This window comes from Triturus cristatus, chromosome 2_2 (assembly GCF_964204655.1).
Source record: "Triturus cristatus chromosome 2_2, aTriCri1.1, whole genome shotgun sequence".
Lineage (NCBI taxonomy): Eukaryota > Metazoa > Chordata > Amphibia > Caudata > Salamandridae > Triturus > Triturus cristatus.
In genome coordinates this window covers 1,251,825,967-1,251,848,995 of record NC_140582.1, presented here as the reverse complement: position 1 = coordinate 1,251,848,995, position 23,029 = coordinate 1,251,825,967, and the positions used below count along the sequence as shown (strand labels likewise).

The following is a 23,029-nucleotide window of genomic DNA, read 5'->3' as shown; positions in this document are numbered from 1 at the left end:
CATCTCCCCGTGTCCCACCATCTCCTCGCGTCCCACCAGCTCCTCGCGTCCAGCGATCTCGCCGCATCCCACCATCTCCTTGGGTCCCACCATCTCCTAGCGCCCATCATCTCCTTGCATCCCACGAACTCCTAGCAACCCACCATCCCCTCATGTTCCACCATCTCCTCGCGTCCCACCCTCTCCTTGCATCCCACCATCTCCTCATGTCCCACTATCTCCTTATGTCCCACCCTCTCCTCACGTCCCACCATCTCCTCACATCCCACCATCTCTTCATGTCCTGCCATCTCCTTGCGTCCCACCATCTCCTCACGTCCAACTCTCTTTGTGTGTCCCACTGTCTTCTTACGTCCTACCGTCTCCTTGCTTCCGACCAGTTCCTCACGTCCCACCATCTTCTGGTATCCCATCATCTCCTTGCCTCCCACCAACTCCTAGTGCCCCACCATCTCCTCACGTCCAACTCTCTCCTCGAGCCCTACCGTCTCCTCATTTCCCGCCATCTCCTCGCATCCCACCCTCTCCTTGCAGCCCACCATCTCCTCACGTCCCACCATCACCTTACATCCCACCCTCTCCTTGCGTCCAACCATCTACTCGCATCCCACCATCACCTGGTTTCCCGCCATCTCCTCGCGACCCACCATCTCCTCAAGTCCCACAATCTCAACGCATCCCTCCATCTCCTCGTTCCATCATCTCCTCACGTCCCACCATCTCATCTCATCCCACAATCTTGTCGCGTCCAACCGTCTCCTCACGTCCCACCATCTCGTCTCATCCCACCATCTCGTCGCGTCCTACCGTCTGCTCGTGTTCCACCATCTCCTCGCGTCCCACCACGTCCTTGAATCCCACCATCCCCTCGCACCCCACCATCTCCTCGCAGTCACCAACATCTGGTTCAGGAATCCTTCGGCACCAGACATATCCAACCTCCTCCCAGCCTCTTACCCCCTCTCCCTCTACAGCAGGGAAAGCGTAGAGGGGTAAAGTGAACTTCAAATGTGAGCTTTCACTTGCCTAAAAGAAATCCTGGGACTACTATATGGCTCCCTGACCCACAGTCACCAAAACGTGCCGCCTCCTCAACACCAAACATATCAGACCTCCTCCATAACACCCCACAGCCTCCTCGGAAACAGAGAGCTAAGAGAGGCATCAACTTCATCCTTAGAGTTCACTTGTCTGCAAGAAATCCAAGTTCTACAATTCTTACATTGTGTCACCAGCCTGCTCTGATCCCGGGGTCACCTGCCTTCTTGCCCCAGTGGCCTCCTCTCCCCAATCAGCACATATGTACCCTCGCAAACTGGGCTATCCTTACCCCATGCAGCTCATATGTACCCTCACAAGCAGGACCAGCCTTACCCCATGCAGCACATATGTACCCACACAAACAGGGCCATCCTTACCCCATGCAGCACATAAGAAACCTCATAAGCAGGGCCATCCTTACCCCATGCAGCACATGTGTACCATCGCGAGCAGGCCCATCCTTACCCCATGCAGCACATATTTACCATTGCAAACAGGGCCATCCTTACCCCATGCAGCTCATATGTACCCTCGCGAACAGAGCCAACCTTACCCCATGCAGCACATATGTATTCTCGCAAACAGGGCTATCTTTCCCTCACGCAGCACATATGTACCATTGCGAACAGGGCCATCCTTACCCCATGCAGCACATATGTACCATTGCGAACAGAGCCATCCTTACCCCATGCAGCTCATATGTACCCTCGCGAACAGAGCCAACCTTACCCCATGCAGCACATATGTATTCTCGCAAACAGGGCTATCCTTCCCTCACGCAGCACATATGTACCCTTGCGAACAGGGCCATCCTTACCCCATGCAGCACATATGTACCCTCACAAACAGGGCCTTCCTTACCCCATACAGCACTTATGTACCCTAGCGAATAGGGCCATCCTTACCCCATGCAGCACATATGTACCCACGTTTACAGGGCCATCCTTACCCCATGCAGCAGATATGTACACTCGTGAACAGGGCCATCCTTACCCCAAGCAACAAATATCTTTCCCGGTGGCCAGGCTGAACGGGGTTTGCTCTCATGCAATAATGTTAGGAAGATTTATAGTGTAAACAAGAGTCAGGGAGTGGGAAGAATGCAGAGACCTGGAGACCTTAACTGACGTCATGTCCTTCAAGCACTGAAGTCTTAGTTCATCGACAGGATGGTTCTAACACAGTAGTAATGTGCGTTCTGCACCACACAGCTGCTGTTGTTCAGGCAGAGACGAGCACCCAGAGTACATGGCACACTCGTTCTCTTGGGTATCATGGTCAGCAGAGCTTGGCACCCAGGCTTAGGTACTATTTCTTCGGGAGGGAGGTAAGCCATGTCTACGTAAGCCGTGTACAGGTAAGCCGGTCCAGGGAAGACGTGTTCAAGTAAGCCTTGTCCAGGTAAGCCATGTCCAGCTAAGCCTTGGTAGGCCGTGTACAGGTAAGCTGTATACAGCTAAGACGTAGTAAGATGTGTTCAGGTAAGCCGTGTACAGGTAAGCCTTCTCCAGGTAAGACGTATCCAGGTTAGCCATGACCAGCTAAGCCTTGGTAGCCCGTGTACAGGTAAGACGTGCCCAGTTCTGCACTAAGACAGTTTTCAAATTACAAACAGCAGAGTCTGACTGCACTTTTTTCCTTCCCCTATCTTGGTTCTCCTATTTGGACGATCTGCCACAAAATAGTGATTTCTCCGGTGACCTGCCCTGTATTTTTACCCTTTTCATTGTTTACAGAAGTGCGAAAGCTCAGGCCGCCAAGGCGACAGCCAAGACCGTGGCGACCAAGGGCAGGTAATCACAGATGCCTGGCCATTGCATCTGCTCTTATTGCCAGCTTTCGGTTTTTGGTTCACCCCAAAAAGGAAAGTTGACATAAATGGCTAGGGGTGGGGTTCACTTATTCTGTGGGCTTGCTCTCTGAACTGAGGGGTGCAGGTGGCAGCTTCGAATGCTCATCAGAGGGGTGCCAAGGTATGTTGAGAGCTTGACATACAGTGAGGTGGGAGCTGGGCTGGGCAGAAGCCTGACTGGCACACGGAGCTCTGCATGGGCCCACCCTGAAAACCAGTCCACATGTGAGGATCAGTCAGCATAACCTTCACTGCCCACTAGAGGGCGCTCCTTGCACAGCCAGATCCTTCCTAAACCAGACTCTTGTGTGTGGGGGACACTCATTCTATTCCGGCCGTTAGAAAGAATATTAACATATTGCACTGCTATAGGGAGCAATCACCCTCAGGAGCGTAGTTTTTTCTAACCCCGAGATGAAACACGATGCACACTGATATATTCCAGGCATAAAAATAACTGCTATTCTTTTGCTTACCACCAGAGGGAGGTCTACGCGCACTGATATATTCCAGGCATAAAAATAACTGCTATTCTTTTTCTTACCACCAGAGAGAGGTCTACGCACACTGATATTTAATTCCCGACATTACAAAGAACTGCTGTTATTCTCCAATCAGTAGAGGGCGCACTCTGTATTCTGAAATTATATTCTGGGTATTGGATAGAACATGTATCACTTTCTGCTCACTACAGGAAACTGGTCATACGTTCTATTCTAATGGAGACCAGGGAGGACTCTCATTGGCTCTTACCCATATTTTCTAACCAGTAGTGGGGACTCTTTGTACGCAATAATGTTTTTGTCTGATGACAAGTGGGAGGTGATTACACACTAAAGTTTATGCCAATCAGTACCACAGCCACTAGGACGAGCTCAGTACCATACACAGCTACTACGGGTACCTCAGTACCTTACCACAGCCACTAGGACAAGCTCAGTACCTATCACAGCTACCACGGGTACCTCAGTACCTTACCAGAGCCACTAGGACGAGCTCAGTACCTACCACAGCTACTACGGGTACCTCAGTACCTATCAAAGCTACTACGGGTACCTCAGTACCTTACCAGAGCCACTAGGACGAGCTCAGTACCTATCACAGCTACTACGAGTACCTCAGTACCTTACCACAGCCACTAGGACGAGCTCAGTAGCATACACAGCTACTACGGGTACCTCAGTACCTTACCACAGCCGCTAGGATGAGCACAGTACCTATCACAGCTACTACGGGTACCTCAGTACCTTACCAGAGCCACTAGGACGAGCTCAGTACCTACCACAGCTACTACGGTTACTTCAGTACCTATCAAAGCTACTACGGGTACCTCAGTACCTTACCTCAGCCACTAGGATGAGCACAGTACCTATCACAGCTACTACAGGTACCTCAGTACCTTACCACAGCCACTAGGACGAGCACAGTACCTATCACAGCTACTACGGGTACCTCAGTACCTAGCATAGCTACTACGGGTACCTCAGTACATAGCATAGCTACTATGGGTACCTCAGTACCTATCACAGCTACTAGGACGAGCACAGTACCTATCACAGCTACTACGGGTACCTCAGTACCTATCACAGCTACTACGGGTACCTCAGTACCTTACCTCATCCACTAGGATGAGCACAGTGCCTATCACAGCAACTACGGGTACCTCAGTACCTTACCACAGCCACTAGGACGAGCTCAGTACCTATCACAGATACTATGGTAAGCTCAGTACCTTACCACAGCCACTAGGACGAGCTCAGTACCTATCACAGCTACTACGGGTACCTCAGTACCTTACCACAGCCACTAGGACGAGCACAGTACCTATCACAGCTACTACGGGTACCTCAGTACCTAGCATAGCTACTACGGGTACCTCAGTACCTTACCACAGCCACTAGGACGAGCACAGTACCTATCACAGCTCCTACAGGTACCTCAGTACCTTACCACAGCCACTAGGACAAGCACAGTACCTATCACAGCTACTACGGTAAGCTCAGTACCTTACCACAGCCACTAGGAGGGGAGCACAGTACCTATCACAGCTACTACGGGTACCTCAGTACCTTACCACAGCCACTAGGATGAGCTCAGTACCTACCACAGCTACTACGGGTACCTCAGTACCTTACCAGAGCCACTAGGATGAGCTCAGTACCTACCACAGCTACTACGGGTACCTCAGTACTTTACCAGAGCCACTAGGACGAGCTCAGTACCTACCACAGCTACTACGGGTACCTCAGTACCTTACCAGAGCCACTAGGATGAGCTCAGTACCTACCACAGCTACTACGGGTACCTCAGTACCTTACCACAGCCACTAGGACGAGCTCAGTACCTACCACAGCTACTACGGGTACCTCAGTACCTTACCACAGCCACTAGGATGAGCACAGTACCATACACAGCTACTACGGTTACTTCAGTACCTATCAAAGCTACTACGGGTACCTCAGTACCTTACCAGAGCCACTAGGATGAGCTCAGTACCTACCACAGCTACTACGGGTACCTCAGTACCTTACCACAGCCACTAGGACAAGCTCAGTACCTACCACAGCTACTACGGGTACCTCAGTACCTTACCAAAGCCACTAGGACGAGCTCAGTACCTATCACAGCTACCACGGGTACCTCAGTACCTTACCACAGCCACTAGGATGAGCACAGTACCATACACAGCTACTACGGTTACTTCAGTACCTATCAAAGCTACTACGGGTACCTCAGTACCTTACCTCAGCCACTAGGATGAGCACAGTACCCTACCAGCGTCACTAGGGCGACCTCACGTTTCTCAGTCCCTGGGATACAACTGGCACTCAAACACCCAAAAGGCGATGAGACAAATGCTGGCAAGTAGTCTGACCACTGGCAATCGCTTGGGTAGCATTCCAAGCCATCGTTTTTCACCCTCTGTGCCACTCGAGACGGAGGCCCACCTACCGGAATTCCGTCCTGACCCTGCTGCTCATGGAACCAGTCCATCCCAATCCTTGGTCATCTCACCCTCCACCCTGCAGACACTCACTGACTAAGTCGCACCCCTGCCTCTGACCCCCCACGCACACATCCGTCAGTCTGCCTCTGCCCCCCCCCACATCCGCCAGCCTGCTTGCCACTTCCTCCACTCCCCGCCCCCCCCCCCCCACACACACAGCGGTCAGACTGCTTGCCTCTGCCCCCACCCTGCCCCCCGTGGTTGCTCTGAGTGGGGGAATGTACTTGTACTCTTAATATGTCTGTTAAATCCTGGCTTTCGGTTCCAAGTATGTCTCTCTGTTCCACAGGCTGTTGCCCAAATCTGCCCCCACAAATAAGCAGAAAGAGGACTTGAAGCCTACCACAAGGTAACTGGGGCGAGAGAGCATTGTGAGGCTGGGGGTGCCACCTGCCAGCAGCTTCCTTGAGGGGTGGCAGGGTGGGCGGGAGGTGGTTCTGGGTGAGATTATCTCTGGGTGAGGTGCAATGCCCTCAAAGAGCCGGCAGGTGGAAGCCCTAGTGTGATGCTGAGACCTCAGCATGGCAATGCTCCGTGCCAGGCCTGGTGCAGGCGGGGGGCACCAGGGCGGGCACTCTACACTATTTGTAACACAGGTCCACTCCTTGGGCAGTCTCCGCAGCACTAGATCACAGGGCGCTTTACAGAACCAGCAAGTGTTATTCTGCAGCGCAGGAGCCGGATCTGCAGGGCTTCTAGGAGCTTAGAGGCTGGGAGGGAGGACATGGAGGCCGGGGAGGGAGGACATGGAGGCTGGGGAGGAGGAAGTGCATGAAGGCTGGGGAGGGAGGACATGGAGGCTGGGGAGGGGGGACATTGAGGCTGGAGGCTGGGGAGGGAAGACATGGAGGCTGGGGAGGGAGGACATGGAGGCTAGGGAGGGAGGACATGGAGGCTGAGGAGGGAGGACATGGAGGCCAGGGAGGGAGGACATGGAGGCTGAGGAGGGAGGACATGGAGGCTGAGGAGGGAGGACATGGAGGCTGGAGGCCAGGGAGGGAAGACATGGAGGCTGGGGAGGGAGGACATGGAGGCTGAGGAGAGAGGACATGGAGGCTGAGGAGGGAGGACATGGAGGCTGAGGAGGGAGGACATGGAGGCTGGAGGCCAGGGAGGGAAGGCATGGAGGCCGGGGAGGAAGGACATAGAGGCCGGGGAGGGAGGACATGGAGGCTGAGGAGGGAGGACATGGAGGCCGGGGAGGCAAGACATGGAGGCTGGCGGCAGGGGAGGGAGGAAATGAAGGCTTGAGGCTGGGAGGGAGGACATAGAGGCCGGGGAGGGAGGACATGGAGGCCGGGGAGGGAGGACATGAAGGCTGGGGAGGGAGGACATGGAGGCCGGGACATGGAGGCTGCGGATGGAAGACATGTAGGCTGGGGAGGAGGGAGTACATGAAGGCTGGGGAGGGAGGACATGGAGGCTGGAGGCCAGGGAGGGAAGACATGGAGGCTAGAGAGTGAGGGAGGACATGGAGCCTGGAGACCTGGGAGGGAAGACATGGAGGCTGGGGAAGGAGGACATAGAGGCTGAGGGAGGGAGGACATGGAGGCCGGGGGGGAGGGAGGACATGGAGGCCAGGGAGGGAGGACATACAGGCTGGGAGGGAGGGAGGACATGGAGGCTGCAGGCTAGGGGGGGAAGACATGGAGGCCGGGGAGGGAGGACATGGAGGCCGTGGAAGGAGGACATGGAGGCTGAGGAGGGAAGACATGGAGGCTGGGGAGGAGGGAGTACATGAATGCTGGGGAGGGAGGACATGGAGGCCGGAGGCCAGGGAGGGAAGACATGGAGACTAGCGAGGGAGGGAGGACATGGAGCCTGGAGGCCGGGGAGGGAGGACATGGAGGCTGGGGAGGGAGGACATGGAGGCTGGGGAGGGAGGACATGGAGGCTGGGGAGGAGGGAGTACATGAAGGCTGGGGAAGGAGGACATGGAGGCTGGGGAGGGAGGACATGGAGGCTGGAGGTTGGGGAGGGAACACATGGAGGTCGGGGAGGGAGGACATGGAGGCCGTGGAGGGAGGACATGGAGGCTGGGGAGGGAAGACATGTTGGCTGGGGAGGGAGGACATGAAAGCCGGGGAGGGAGGACATGGAGGCGGGGTGGGAGGATATTTAGAGAGAGGCTCCTCAACACTAGAGGGCCTGCCCCCAGAAGATGCGTCTCCACAGACGTAGAGGGCATCCTATCGAAGATGATGAGAGCAAGGCGTGCTGAGAGTAGGGGTGGATTTGAAAGATCATGTCTGCGCATAAGCGTGAGGGTCTTTCTGAGAGTGGAGATTCTCAGTGTCAGACATGTGAGGGGGGAGGGTGTTTGAGAGTAGGGACTATGGCTCTAAGGGAAGTGTCTCCACAGAAGAGCGAGAGATGCTAAGAATCCACAGGTCTCGCGCATGAGGCGGGCACTGCTTCTGGACCATACAGAGAGGGCGACTGAAGCACTTTAAGATCAAGATCTGGGCTCAGGCAGATGAAAGCTGCCTCAGAAGCAAGGGTCTGAGTTCCAGCTTCACCTCGGGAGCTTTCCTGAAGAGCATTGGCAGCGTCAACCCGCAAAGAAGATATACATGACAGATTCATTGCAGTGAAGCACTTTACAAACTCCAACGATGCATATAAATGGATGTGCGTGCATGTGTATCCACATAAGACTTTATATGCTCGGCCCTCTTTTACTCTTCAGAATGTCGGCCTTCTTCTTCCTAAATACGTTCTCCTTTCTCCATTTTCAAACTGCACCTTCTGCTCTCATGTCCTTCTCTAGTCTGCCAGCTCCTCTCTGGATCATGTGTCCCTCTCTTCAGACCCCCTGAGACAATCCTCCTCTTCAGCACCCCCACCCCCTCCACGGCCTTTGTTGCATCTCAGCCAATAACATGCTCTGGTTACAAATGTCTCAATTATCTTTGTTGGGTCTCAGCCAATGACATGCTCTGGTTACAAATGTCTCAATGTCCTTTGTTGGGTCTCAGCCAATGACATGCTCTGGTTACACATTTCTCCATGTCCTTTGATGGGTCCCAGCCAGTGACATGCTCTGGTTACAAATGTCTCAATGTCCTTTGTTGGGTCTCCGCCAATGACACGATCTTGTGACAAATGTCTCCAAATCCTTTCTTGGGTATCAGCCAATGACATGCTCTTGTTACAAATGTCTCTATGTCCTTTGCTGGGTCTCAGCCGATGACATGCTCTTGTTACAAATGTCTAAATGTCCTTTGTTGGGTCTCAGCCAATGACATGCTCTTGTTACAAATGTCTCCATGATCTTTGATGGGTCATAGACAATGACAGGCTCTTGTTACAAATGTCTCCACGTCCTTTGTTGGGTGTCAGCCAATGGCATGCTCTTTTTACAAATGACTCAATGTCCTTTGTTGGGTCTCAGCCAATGACATCCTCTTATTACAAATGTCTTCATGTCCTTTGTTGGGCATCAGCCAATGACATGCTCATGCTCTTGTTACAAATGTCTCCATGTCCTTTGTTGGTTCGCAGCCAATGACATGCTCTTGTTACAAATGTCTCCATGTCCTTTGCTGGGTCTCAGCCAATGGCATGCTCTTGTTACAAATTTCTCAATGTCCTTTGTTGGGTCTCAGCCAATGGCATCTCTGGTTACAAATGTCTCCAGAATCTTTGTTGGGTCTCAGCCAATGACATGCTCTTGTTACAAATGTCTCAATGTCCTTTGTTGGGTCTCAGCCAATGACATGCTCTTGTTACAAATGTCTCAATGTCCTTTGTTGGGTCTCAGCCAATGGCATCCTCTTGTTACAAATGTCTCCATGATCTTTGTTGGGTCTCAGCCAATAACATGCTCTTGTTACAAATGTCTCAATGTCCTTTGTTGGGTCTCAGCCAATGACATGCTCTTGTTACAAATGTCTCCATGATCTTTGTTGGGTCTCAGCCAATGACATGCTCTTGTTACAAATGTGTCTACATCAATGAATCAATCCGTCATTTGTAGAGCGCACTACATACCCGCGAGGGTCTCAAGGTGCTGGGAGGGGGGGTCTACTGGTCGAACAGCCAGGTCTTGAGTAGCCTCCTGAAGGTCAGCAGGTCTTGGGTCTGTGGTAGGCTCAGTGGGAGGGTGTTCCAGGTCTTGGTGGCGAGGTGGGAGAAGGATATCCCGCCAGTGGTTGTTCTTCGGATGCGCGGGACGGTGGCGAGTGCGAGTTCGACGGAGCAGAGCTGGCGGTTGGGGATGTAGAAGGAAAGTCGTCTGTTGAGGTAGGCTGGGCCGGTCTTGTGGAGTGCCTTGTTATGTTATGTTATGTTATGTTAAGACCATTTATAAAGCGCGCAGCTGCCCCAACGAAGGGGCGTCCCGGCGCTAATAGCAGTTTCCAGAAGAGATACGGTTAGGCCATAGGAAATAGAAAAGTTTTGATAGCTTTACGGAAAGAAGGCAGACATTTTAGACTACGGATCTTCAAAGGGAGAGAGTTCCACAGCTTAGCCGCAAGGAGACGGAAAGATTTGCCCCCAGCTCTGGATCTCTTGACTCTGGGGACAGAGGCCAGGATCAATTCAGAAGAGCGCAACATGCGGCTGGGGATGTAAGGGGTGATCAGGCCCGACAAGATCTCAGGTTTGGAGAGCTTTAGAATCTTAAAGGAGAGACATAGGGACTTGAAATCAACCCTTTTAGAAATAGGAAGCCAATGGAGGCGGCGAACGGCCCCAGCTCCAGAACACGATCTTGAGAGACCAAGTATGGCGCGAGCTGCTGTATTCTGGACGCGCTGCAGACGGTTCAGTTCCGTCTTATTGGCGCCTAGCAGCAAAGAGTTAGCATAATCTAGTCTGGAGAGGATAGTGGCCTGGACTATGAGTTGACGTGTGGTCGAGTCGAAGAACCGAAGAATGGGTCTTAAGCCACGTAGCCGACCGAAACAAGTGCCGGCGATTTTTTTGGTGTGCTCTTGGAAGCTCAGGGTCGAATCACACAGAAGCCCGAGGTTCTTTACCACCGACTTGGGGGAAGGGGCAGGGCCCAGGGACGAAGGCCACCATTGGGTGTTCAAGAGCCCCCTGTCCCTACCCCCCAGTAGGACCTCCGATTTGCTGGCGTTGAGCTGGAGACAATTCTCCGTCAACCAGCCCGCGACCGCCTCGAGGCCGGACCGAAATTGGGAGGCGTCGTTAGCATGGTCGTCCGAAAGAGCCACCATAAGCTGGGTGTCGTCTGCGTAGGAAACCATGGAAAGACCATGGTGGCGGGCGACTGCTGCCAGGGGTTGAACATAAAGGTTAAACAGGGCCGGACTTAACGCTGAGCCCTGAGGAACCCCCTGCTCAATGGGTTTGATGGAGGAAGCAAAAGGGGGAGCGAAAACCTGAAAAGATCTGTCTGACAGGAAGGAGCGGATCCATTCGAGGGCAAGGTCTTTTACTCCAGCTTCTTCTAGCCGACGCAGAAGGATCCGATGGGAGACCGTGTGAAACGCGGCGCTCAGATCGAGCAGTACGAGTGCCGCTGTTTGACCGTCGTCTAGGATGAAACGCAGATTTTCACTCACCGCTAGAAGTGCTGTTTTGGTGCTGTGACCAGCACGGAATCCATTCTGAGACCGGTCTAAGATCATATTTTTGTTTATAAGGTCAGACAGAACTTTATTAACATGTGCCTCCGCCACTTTAGCCACCCAGGGCAAGAGGGAAATCGGACGGAAGTTTTCGGGCTTGGTGGGATCCAAAAGTGTTTTTTTTAGCAGTGGAAGCACCTTGGCTTGTTTCCAAGATGTGGGAACCCGTGCCTTAATAAATGAGGAGTTAATGGTTGAAAGTAAGGGAGTAAGAAGAGCGGAGAGGCACTCTCTGAACTGAGCTGGTCTCATGGGGTCAAGAGGAGAACCCGGTTTAACCTTGGTGCTGAGAGCAAGGAACTCCTCCTGTGAGATGGAGGGATGGATCTCCAGAGAGGCATAAGTTGTAGGGATTGCAAGGCACTCCGAAACCCAGGGACAGTTGGAAAAGTTCCTATATATAGCTTCAACTTTTTGAACGAAATAAGTGGCAAGTTCCTCACATTGTTTTCCGGAGGTGATGTTAGAGGTGGGTGGATCTTTCCTCTTTTTCAGGTCACTGAGAATCTTAAATATGCATTTTGTAGGGTATTGCTAGATGCAATCTGATTGGTAAAAAAGGCAGTACGTGCTAGCTGTATGGCTTTGTGGTAGCTTTTGATGGCAGCCTGATACTGTTTTTTCACTAAGGCACAGTAATTCTTCCGCCAGGCTTGTTCGCATTGTTTACAAACAGTCCGCATAGCGGCAAGGGAATCCGTATACCAGGGATTAGAGCCGGAATCGCGGCCCTTGGACCATTAAGCCGGAATGAGGGAGTCGAGTGCCGCATATATCCACTCACAAATAGCGTTGTAGGCTAGTTCTGGGTCGGAGTTGTTGAAGGTAAGAGGGCAGGACGACAGAAGGGCCAGCAAATCCTCCAGCTTAAGTTTGTGCCAACTGCGTTTAAAAGTGGCCCTGGACATGACTCTGGCCGTGGCCACCACCTGTGGGAGGAGAATGGTAATGAGGTAGTGGTCAGACCAGCAAACCGGGCTGGGGGGTTTGACCTGGAGGGAGGGAATATTGGAGAAGACTGGATCCAGTAGATGTCCAGCCAAGTGAGTGGATCCCAGTACCAGTTGTTTTAATTCACAGGCTTCCAGATCAGCGATCAGGGAGCTGACGTCCGAGTCTGAAGGGTGGTCAAAATGTATATTTAGGTCGCCAATAAGGCTGAAGTTGGCTGTTCTAGTAGCCAAAACATGGACAGCTTCCATGATAGCTACCTTGAATTCTGTTGAAGGGCCGGGGGGGCGGTAGACCAAAAGGCCAGAAAGAGAGAAGTTAGCATTGAGTGAGATGGAAAAGCGGGCGCACTCGCAGCCGGCAATGTCCTCGCGGACGAACGTGCAGTGGAGGGGAGTTTTAAAAATTACCTCCAAACCTCCACCTCTGGTTGCTCTATTAATGGTGTGAATGTTAAATCCCGGGGGGAGTGCGAGGCCAGGTTCAATGACTGTGTCTGCATTGAGCCACGTTTCGGTGATAAAAAAGACATCCGGGGATTCAGTCTCAATGAGATCGTAGATCTCATTATAATGCTTAACTTAGGAGCGCGCATTCAAATAGAGTATTTTAAAAGGAGCCTTAATAGGAGTCGAGGCAGAGGGGAGCAGTGAGGGGTATGAGTTGAACCTGCACCTACTACAGCAGAAGGGTCCCTCCAACAATAAGCAAGGACCTAGATCGCACAGGGAGATGCTATGCCCAATAGATAACAGAGACTCCCTGGTGTACCTGAGCGTCCCGGGAGTACATCCAGCAGCATGACTGGCGGCTGGCGGCGACCAGGCGCGGACGGGCGCAGACGGACTTGCCTTAGGCGCGCCTTCGGCGCGCCAGCGGCGCGCCCGCTGCGCTCGTCCGCTGCGTGCCCGAGTGAGCGTCCGCTTAAATGCTTGCATGTGAAATAAAAGCTGGTGCGAGTCACAAAGTTACCACCAAGATGGCGTCCCCCCTGCTTCCGCTTATGAAGCTGGAGTGCCAATCCGGTATCGTAGCTGGTCCCAAGCACCCTGGAAGTGTAACACAGGTGAGTGGAAAGAAGCGCTTTCACCGTGCGACGATTAAAATCAGATTTTCCCAGCAATGCTAATGAGCTGAATACGCAAAGCAAATTAGATAAGCAACAAAAGTATAGAGCTTAAACACTACCTCCCGGTTTAAGCCTCAGGAGACTACTGCAGTGCGCCCGAGTGAGCGTCCGCTTAAATGCTGGCATGTGAAATAAAAGCTGGTGCGAGTCACAAAGTTACCACCAAGATGGCGTCCCCCCTGCTTCCACTTATGAAGCTGGAGAGCCAATCCGGTATCGTAGCTGGTCCCAAGCACCCTTGAGGAGCTTGAAGGATATCCTCTTGTTGATGGGACCCAGTGCAGGTTTCTCAGGTGGGGGGTGATGTGGCTGTGACGTGGTACGTCGAGGGTCTGTCATGCAGAGGCGTTTTGGATGCGTTGCAGTCGTTTGATGAGCTTGGTCAGGGCTCCCGCGTAGAGGGCATTTCCGTAGTCGAGTCTGTTGCTGACGAGGGCCTGGGTGACTGTTCTTCTTGTATCTGTCGGGATCCACCTGTAGATTTTGCAGAGCATGCGAAGGGTGTTGAAGCAGGAGGAGGAGACAGCGTTGACTTGCTTGGTCATGGAGAGCGTTGAGTCGAGGATGATTCCCAGGTTGCGTGCGTGGTCCGTGGGTGTTGGGGCTGCCCCCAGTGCCGTCGGCCACCAGGAGTCATCCCAGGCTGAAGGGTTGGAGCCGAAGATGAGGACCTCCATCTTGTCCGTGTTCAGCGGCAGTCGGCTGATCTTCATCCAGCCCGCGACAGCCTTCATTCCTTCATGGAGGTTGGATTTGGCAGTGATGGGGTCCTTGGTGAGGGAGAGGATCAGTTGAGTGTCGTCGGCGTAGGAGATTTTGTTGAGGTCGTGCTGTCGAGCGAAGTGTGCGAGCTGGGCCATGTAGATGTTGAACAGTGTCGGGCTGAGGGAAGATCCCTGGGGTACGCCGCAGATGATCTCGGAGGCTTCGGATCGGAATGGGGGGAGGCGGATGCTCTGGGTTCTGCCGGAGAGGAAGAAGGTGGTCCATTCCAGAGCCTTGTCTCGGATCCCTATGGTGTGGAGGCGTGCACGTAGTGTGCGATGGCAGACGGTGTGGAAGGCGGCGGAGAGGTCCAGGAGGATGAGGGCCGCGGTCTCACCATTGTCCAGCAGGGTCCTGATGTCATCGGTGGCAGCGATGAGGGCAGTCTCTGTGCTGTGGTTGCTGGGGATCCCTGACTGGGAAGGGTCCAGGATTCTGTTTTCTTTGAGATATCAGGTTAGCTGGTAGTTGACGATCTTCTCGATGACCTTGGCCGGCAACAGAAGCAGAGAGATGGGACAGAAGTTCTTGAGGTCTGTCGGGTCCGCCTTCGGTTTTTTGAGTAGAACGTTGATCTCGTCGTGTTTCAAGCTCTCTGGGAAGGTCGCGGTCTTGAGAGAGAGATTGATGGCGTTGCGCATATGGGGTGCGATGGAGCTGCTGGCTTTGTTGAAGATGTGGTGCGGGAATGGGTCAGACGGGGAGCCGGAGTGGATTGTGCTTGTGGTTTTGATGGTGTCATCGATGCTCACATTGGCCCAGGCTAGCAGGGGGTTGTGGTCGATGGTGTGCAGAGAGTCTGTTGTGTTGATGTCTGTTGGGGCTGTCTGGGTGTTGAAGCTGTCGTGGATGTCTGCTATCTTGCGGTGGAAAAAAGTGGCGAGGGAGTCGCACAGGGCTTGCGACGGCGGGATGTCGTTGGTGTGTGAGCTGGGGTTGGACAGTTCCTTCACGATGTGGAAAAGCTCCTTGCTATTGTGTGCGTTGTTGTCGAGGCGGTCTTTGAAGGAAGTCCTCTACATCCTTTGTTGGATCTCAGCCAATGCCATACTCTTGTTACAAATGTCTCTGCGTCCTTTGTTGGATCTCAGCCATAGGGCATCCTCTTGTTACAAATGTCTGAATGATCTTTGTTGAGTCTCAGCCAATGACATGCTCTTGTTACAAATGTCTCCACGTCCTTTGCTGGGTCTCAGCCAATGCCATGCTCTTGTTACAAATGTTTCTGCGTCCTTTGTTGGGTCTCAGCCAATACCATGCCCTTGTTAGAAATGTCTCTACATCCTTTGCTGGGTCTCAGCCAATGCCATGCTTTTGTTACAAATGTCTCCACATCCTTTATTGGGTCTCAGCCAATGACACGCTCTTGTTACAAATGTCTCCACGTCCTTTGTTGGGTCTCAGCCAATGACACACTCTTGTTACAAATGTCTCCACGTCCTTTGTTGGGTCTCATCCAAAGACATGCTCTTGTTACAGAAGTTTATTTTGGGTCTTATTGTCATATATTTCATACCCCTTTTTGTTTCCCCTGACAGATTGTACACAGAGCGCCATCAGCCTAATTACCGCCTACACTCTGTGGCATGCACGGGCAACGAGGTCCACATCTCGGTGTGCCCCTTTGAATTCTACAAGGGTAACATGAGCGGTGCCTGCAAAGGGGGGATGCCAGCGGTTGCCAGCTGCCTGGCCGGCCCCCTCTTCTCCAACGGAATCGGCCTGAAGAAGAAGGCAGCACAGCAGACTCCAACCCAGGTGAGAATCCTCAGTAAGGGCCCCTGTTCAGTCCCTCACTGAGGGGCAAACCATTGTGAAGTGAGCAGGGGCTCCATGCTCCTCTCCCCCTGCAGGACAGTCTCTTTGATTAGCGTGGATGCGGGTCATCTGGTGCAGCTGCATCTTTGCAAGGTGTCGAGAGACTCACAGCCGGTCGCACATTCTGGGCCCCTGCAGCTGTGTTCTTCCAGGTTGCCCCTAAGCCCATTCCTGTTTCTTTGGTTGGGGGCCTGCTCTGGGGAAGCTTTGGTGTGTTTTTCTTTTGCTGGCTTGGAGTGGGTGGGCAGAGTGCAGGGATTTTTGGAAGTCTTAAACTCGTCAGTGATTGCCAGTTTCTTCTCTGGCTCACTGGTGATCTGGGTAGATTTAGGCCTCGCCTGTGTGAGCATGCACTAGCGCATGGACTTTTGCATGCAAGAGATATTGTGTTCTTCAAGGGGCTTGGAGCCCTCTCTTGCTTACCATTTTTAGGTTTCATCGTCATTTTCATTTGCTGCCTTCTAATTGGACAGCGCCAGCCGGCTTCACTTCCTCTTCTTTCAACTGGAGCACAGTCCAAGTACTGATTGCTTAATCTCAACTGGGTTCCTTCTGCTGCTGGCGCTGTGATTGAGGTACTTTTTTAAAATTTCTTGGTTCTTCCACTCCCACTGCCCTGTCCGTGTGGCGTCGCCCCTTTTACGTGTTGCTTCTTCCTCACCGACGTGCTCTGTTTTGCTTCTTCCCCACCTCACCGGTCTGTTTTGCTTCTTTCCTCATCAACCCCCTTCGGTGTCGCTTCTTCCCTTCTCACTCCCTGTCTGTGTTCCTTATTGCCTTCTCTCTCCAACTACTACAAGGAGAAACAATCATTAGCAAAGCCAATAGATCGCGCCTTTGCAAGAAGGTCTATTTTTGTTTTCTATATTCTACAGTAGTTGTGTGGATAAGAAGTGCAGATTGTTTGTGTTTGTGCTAATAAAATATTTTTAATGTTTTGCTGATTAAGTGATGTATGATGGATGTTTTGTCTGCCACGGTAGACCTATTGGCTTTGCAAATGGTTTTTGTCGATGTTAGCCAGCTGAAGCACTAATGCCCTGCACTATTTCATGGCATCGGATACCATTACTTTGGATACATAAGCTCACTTTGGCATGTGTTCAGCGAGCTATAGTACATGCTTTTGTTAAGCCATCTTAGCACAGCATACAGAGGCTTGGTTCTTTCAGTAGGAGAGGGTGTCTTATTTTGGCCTTCCATTCAGGACAGAAGTTGAATGTATAAGGTATTTATATATAAACCTAATTAAAAGGCAGAGGAGCTCTGTATCTTGTCAAGGCAGAGCCATCACAACATATGATAGAAGTGGTAGTTGGTTTGTGGAGTTTTCCTGATGTGGTTTGACGTAAAAGTGTCAATGTCTGTAAATGAGTCATCTCTTACAGTATTATCTCTGCGCAACCTGTCAGCAAACTTGAGTCATGTAATGTAGCATGTAGAAGGTTGAGTAGACTGCTCGCACGACTGCTTTCCTTTCTTCTGAACGTTCACTATTTGAACACGTGGGGTAGCCGCAAGACTGCTCACTGATGGTTCCTTTTATAAATCACATAGCTGTAAAATCTTGGGTTTGTATATATGGTTGTGGTAATTAATGTTAATGCATTGTGCCTCTGTGTGATGATTGACAGTCTTACATGTGCGTGTATCTCTCCATTGGAAGCAGTTGTAATAAGGGGCCGGAAAGCTAACACAGGACTCAGAGGGAAGAAGACGGAAAGAGCAGCTGATTACAGAGGGGGCAAGTAGCGATTAGGGAGGGGGTGGGTGGACGGAACAGGCCCCCTTGGATAACAGAAAATGTGATGAGATAAGGACAAGATTTACAGGCTGTTTACAGAAACAGCACAAGGGCATCAACACTACAAAGAAACAAAAGGGAACCTTTCCAAAACACGGGCTGAAAGAAATGAAAAAAATAGTTTCATACACAAACTGAAATAGACAAAAGTGAAAGGATACAAGTAATAGGCTACTGCCCCATGGGAGGGAACAAGACACAAGAAGGAGGGGCAAAAAACATAGACTACCCACATAGAAGCCGGCTTTTGGGGAGGACACGAGAAGAAACAAATCAAAAGTAATGGGTGGGATGTAAACCCACAAATTGGATACAGCATGTCTCGAAGAGATAGTGCATGCGCTGCCTAGGCGAGACCTAAAAAGTGCTACGCCATGGCCAGTGCTGGCCACGTCATATTGCTTTTTTATTTTTATTGTCCCCATACCTATCCCACCCTCCTTCCCTTTGTGCACCTCTATCTGATTGGCAAAGTCAATAGTTTACCCACAGGCAAGACCGATCGGCTTTGCTAATGCTAGTTCAGTTTTTTCTTTTTTTCACACATGAAAAGTGCTCCTCGACGGAAGGTTCAATGCATTCGAGCCCTCGAGCATTAGGCGCCTTTGTTCTGGTGAACAGTAGTTGGCAAGTTTGAAAGTAGGCCACAGAAAGGCGAGTAAATGCGCTTTTGCAACTTATTTCTCGGGTAATCTTCAAGACAAGACTCCTCATCCCCTTTAAAAGACAAATCCCGTTTTAGAAAGACAGCAGGGACGGTCATTCATTGACATGGCTTGGACCTTTTTTCCAGGGGTTGCAAATGGGGGCTGCATACATCCCAGCCCCACTTACTTGCCAAAAGTTTTCCTGGGAAGACAATAAATATGTATATGTTTTTTGGGTGCTCCCTTTCCAAAAAATAATACACATCCATTTTTAAGGAATCGAAAATTCTCTGCATGACTTCACCCATGTGCCATTCTCCATTTCTGCAGGTAACCATATAACATTCCCTTTTGTGGACCCTGACCCCAGAAGCCATGTATGAGGCATCACATGTGGCACACGGACCATGACCCCAGAAACCATGTATGAGGCATCACATGTGGCACACGGACCATGACCCCAGAAACCATGTATGAGGCATCACATGTGGCACAGGGACACTGATCCCAGAAGTCATGTATGAGGCATCACATGTGGCACACGGACCATGACCCCAGAAACCATGTATGAGGCATCACATGTGGCACAGGGACACTGATCCCAGAAGCCATGTATGGGCATGCCCTTGTGTGTTACTTCACCCACATGCAATCCTCCATGCCTGCAGACAACCATCTAACATCCCCTCTTACCTTTCCCAGCAGCTCATCCGTCTGAAAGGCGGAGCCAAGGTGGGCGAGGGTCGTGTGGAGGTGCTGCGGAAGGGTGTGTGGGGCACGGTGTGCGACGACCGTTGGAACCTGCAGGCGGCTAGCGTGGTGTGTCGTGAACTGGGCTTCGGCAGTGCCAAGGAGGCGCCCACTGGTGCCCGGATGGGTCAAGGTAAGTGGGGAGGGAGGCAGATGGGAGACCCAAAGTCACCCCAGAGTGCTGCAGTCTGAGTGAGGGGTAAGACAAGACACACAGAGTATCTACCAACCCCCTCCCCGGCGTTAATCTGCCCTGGATGCAGAAGAGGTCTGGTGAACAGAGGGCAGTGGTTGTTTGCATCAGGATGGCAGATGGACAGACAGGCCTCTACTCGCAGGGGGGGTGATGGGCTGCTAGGCGCATTATGGAGGGAGAGAAGGGTGACAAACAGGTGGGTGCAGCCCTGTAGAGCTCAAGGGGTGGATAGGTAATGGATGAAGGGGTTAATGAAGGTGCCGCTGGCTGAGCTGATGATCTGACAGCAGCATGGATGGATGAGCAAGTGATTGTCTGGAAGCACTGAGGATAGGTGGACACGGCTATAAATGGGAATCCATAATGTGTAGGTAAGTGTGTAAGTTGCAGGTAAAGTGCAAAGGCGTGAGTTCTTCTGGTAGTGATGCCACCTCTGCACTCCTCTCCCTCCCTGCCTCCAGGCATGGGCCCGATTCACATGAACGAGGTGCAGTGTGTGGGCACAGAGAAGTCTCTGTGGAGCTGTCAGTACAAGAACATCACAGAAGAGGATTGTGAGCACTCGGAGGACGCGTCTGTGCGCTGCAACACACCATACATGGGCTTCGAGAACACGGTGAGTGAACCTTCCCCAAAGCCTTATCAGACCCCCAGATAGGCATTGCAGGGCACTCCTGTAGGAGAAATACAGAGCACATGAGACCCTCAAGCTCTACTCCACTCCCACCCATCTGATGCACTATTCACAAGAGACCCTTGTGATCAAGAGTGTCAGTAAGGACTATTCCACTCCTCCCATCCAAAACCCTGTACACAAGAGACCCTCAGGGTGCGAGAGTACCAGTAACGACTAATCCACTCCCACCCATCTGATGCACTGTTCACAAGAGACCCTCAGGGTGCAAGAGTGTCAGTAAGAACTACTCCAATCCCACCCATCTGATGCACTGTTCATAAGAGACCCTTAAGATCAAGAGTGTCAGTAAGGACTATTCCACTCCTCCTATCCAAAACCCTGTACGCAAGAGACCCTCAGGGTGCAAGAGTGCCGGTAAGGACTACTCCACTCCCACCCATCTGATACACTGTTAACAAGAGACCCTTAGGATCAAGAGTGTCAGTAACGACTACTCCACTCCTCCTATCCAAAGCCCTGTAAACAAGAGACCCTCAGGGTGCAAGAGTGCCAGTAAGGACTACTCCACTCCCACCCATCTGTTGCACTGTACGTAAGAGACCTTCAGGGTGCAAGAGTGCCAGTAAGGACTACTCCACTCCCACCCATCTGATGCACTGTACACAAGAGACCCTTAGGATCAAGAGTGTCAGTAACGACTACTCCACTCCTCCTATCCAAAGCCCTGTAAACAAGAGACCCTCAGGGTGCAAGAGTGCCAGTAAGGGCTACTCCACTCCCACCCATCTGTTGCACTGTACGTAAGAGACCTTCAGGATCAAGAGTACCAGTAAGGACTACTCCACTCCTCCCATCCAAAACCCTGTACACAAGAGACCCTCAGGGTGCAAGAGTGCCAGTAAGGACTACCCCCCTTCCACCCATCTGATGCACTGTACACAAGAGACCCTTAAGATCAAGAGTGTCAGTAAGGACTACTCCACTCCCACCCATCTGATACACTGTTCACAAGAGACCCTTAAGATCAAGAGTGTCAGTAAGGACTACTCCACTCCCACCCATCTGATACACTGTTAACAAGAGACCCTTAAGATCAAGGGTGTCAGTAAGGACTACTCCACTCCCACCCATCTGATACACTGTTCACAAGAGACCCTTAAGATCAAGAGTGCCAGTAAGGACTACTCCACTCCTCCTATCCAAAACCCTGTACACAAGAGACCCTCAGGGTGCAGGAGTGCCAGTAAGGACTACTCCACTCCCACCCATCTGATGCACTGTACGTAAGAGACCCTCAGGATCAAGAGTGACAGTAAGGACTACTCTACTCCTCCCATCCAAAACCCTGTACACAAGAGACCCTCAGGGTGCAAGAGTGCCAGTAAGGACTACTCCACTCCCACCCATCTGATGCACTGTACACAAGAGACCCTTAAGATCAAGAGTGTCAGTAAGGACTACTCCACTCCCACCCATCTGATACACTGTTCACAAGAGACCCTTAAGATCAAGAGTGTCAGTAAGGACTACTCCACTCCCGCCCATCTGATACACTGTTAACAAGAGACCCTTAAGATCAAGAGTGTCAGTAAGGACTATTCCACTCCTCCTATCCAAAACCATGTACACAAGAGACCTTCAGGGAACAGGAGTGCCAGTAAGGACTACTCTACTCCCACCCATCTGATGCACTGTACGTAAGAGACCCTCAGGATCAAGAGTGCCAGTAAGGACTACTCCACTCCTCCCATCCAAAACCCTGTACACAAGAGACCCTCAGGGTGCAAGAGGGCCAGTAAGGACTACTCCACTCCCACCCATCTGATGCACTGTACACAAGAGACCCTTAAGATCAAGAGTGTCAGTAAGGACTACTCCACTCCCACCCATCTGATACACTGTGCACAAGAGACCCTCGGGGACAGGAGAGCCAGTAAGGACTACTCCACCCCACACTGGTCTAATGCACTGTATACAAGACACCATCAAGCTGGCAGAGTGCCAGTAAAGACTACTCCACCCCACACTGGTCTGATGCACTGAACTCAAAAGACCCTCGGGGGCAGGAGTACCAGTAAGGACTACTCCACCCCACACCGGTCTGATGCACTGTACACAATGGACCCTCAGGCTGGCAGAGTGCCAGTAGGGACTACTCCACCCCACACCGATCTGATGCACTGCTCACAAGAAACCCTCAGGGTGCAAGAGTGTCAGTAAGGACTACACCACCCCACACCGGTCTGATGCACTGTAAACAACGGACCCTCAGACTGGCAGAGTGCCAGTAGGGACTACTCCACTCCTCCCATCCAAAACCCTGTACAGAAGAGACCCTCAGGGTGCAAGAGTGCCAGTAAGGACTACTCCACTCCCACCCATCTGATACACTGTTAACAAGAGACCCTTAAGATCAAGAGTGCCAGTAAGGACTACTCCACTCCTCCCATCCAAAACCCTGTACACAAGAGACCCTCAGGTTGCAAGAGTGCTAGTAAGGACTACTCCACCCCACACCAGCCTGATGCACTGTACGCAAGAGACACTCAGGGTGCAAGAGTGTCGGTAAGGACTAATCCACCCCACACCGGTCTGATGCTCTGTACACAAGAGACCCTCAGGCTGGCAGAGTGCCAATAGAGACTACTCTAACCCACACCGGTCTGATGCACTGTACGCAAGAGACCCTCAGGGTGCAAGAGTGCCAGTAAGGACTACTCCACTCCCACCCATCTGATACACTGTTAACAAGAGACCCTTAAGATCAAGAGTGCCAGAAAGGACTACTCCACTCCTCCCATCCAAAACCCTGTACACAAGAGACCCTCA

The 23,029-nt window shown here is 51.9% G+C and overlaps 1 protein-coding gene across 7 annotated transcripts in view; it reads left to right on the top strand.

Annotated features, from left to right (window-relative positions):
- LOXL3 (lysyl oxidase like 3) overlaps positions 1 to 23,029 on the top strand; it is a 584,553-nt gene that overhangs the window by 427,988 nt on the left and 133,536 nt on the right. For 2 of the 7 annotated variants that reach the window (XM_085642975.1, XM_085642979.1), the window contains exons 7-11: positions 2,778 to 2,834; positions 6,190 to 6,249; positions 15,887 to 16,106; positions 19,320 to 19,500; positions 20,025 to 20,179. In XM_085642975.1, coding sequence (XP_085499101.1) covers positions 2,778 to 2,834; positions 6,190 to 6,249; positions 15,887 to 16,106; positions 19,320 to 19,500; positions 20,025 to 20,179 — 673 coding nt within the window. The remainder of the gene's footprint in view (positions 1 to 2,777; positions 2,835 to 6,189; positions 6,250 to 15,886; positions 16,107 to 19,319; positions 19,501 to 20,024; positions 20,180 to 23,029) is intronic. The other 5 variants (XM_085642976.1, XM_085642980.1, XM_085642974.1 and 2 more) reach the window with 4 other exon arrangements.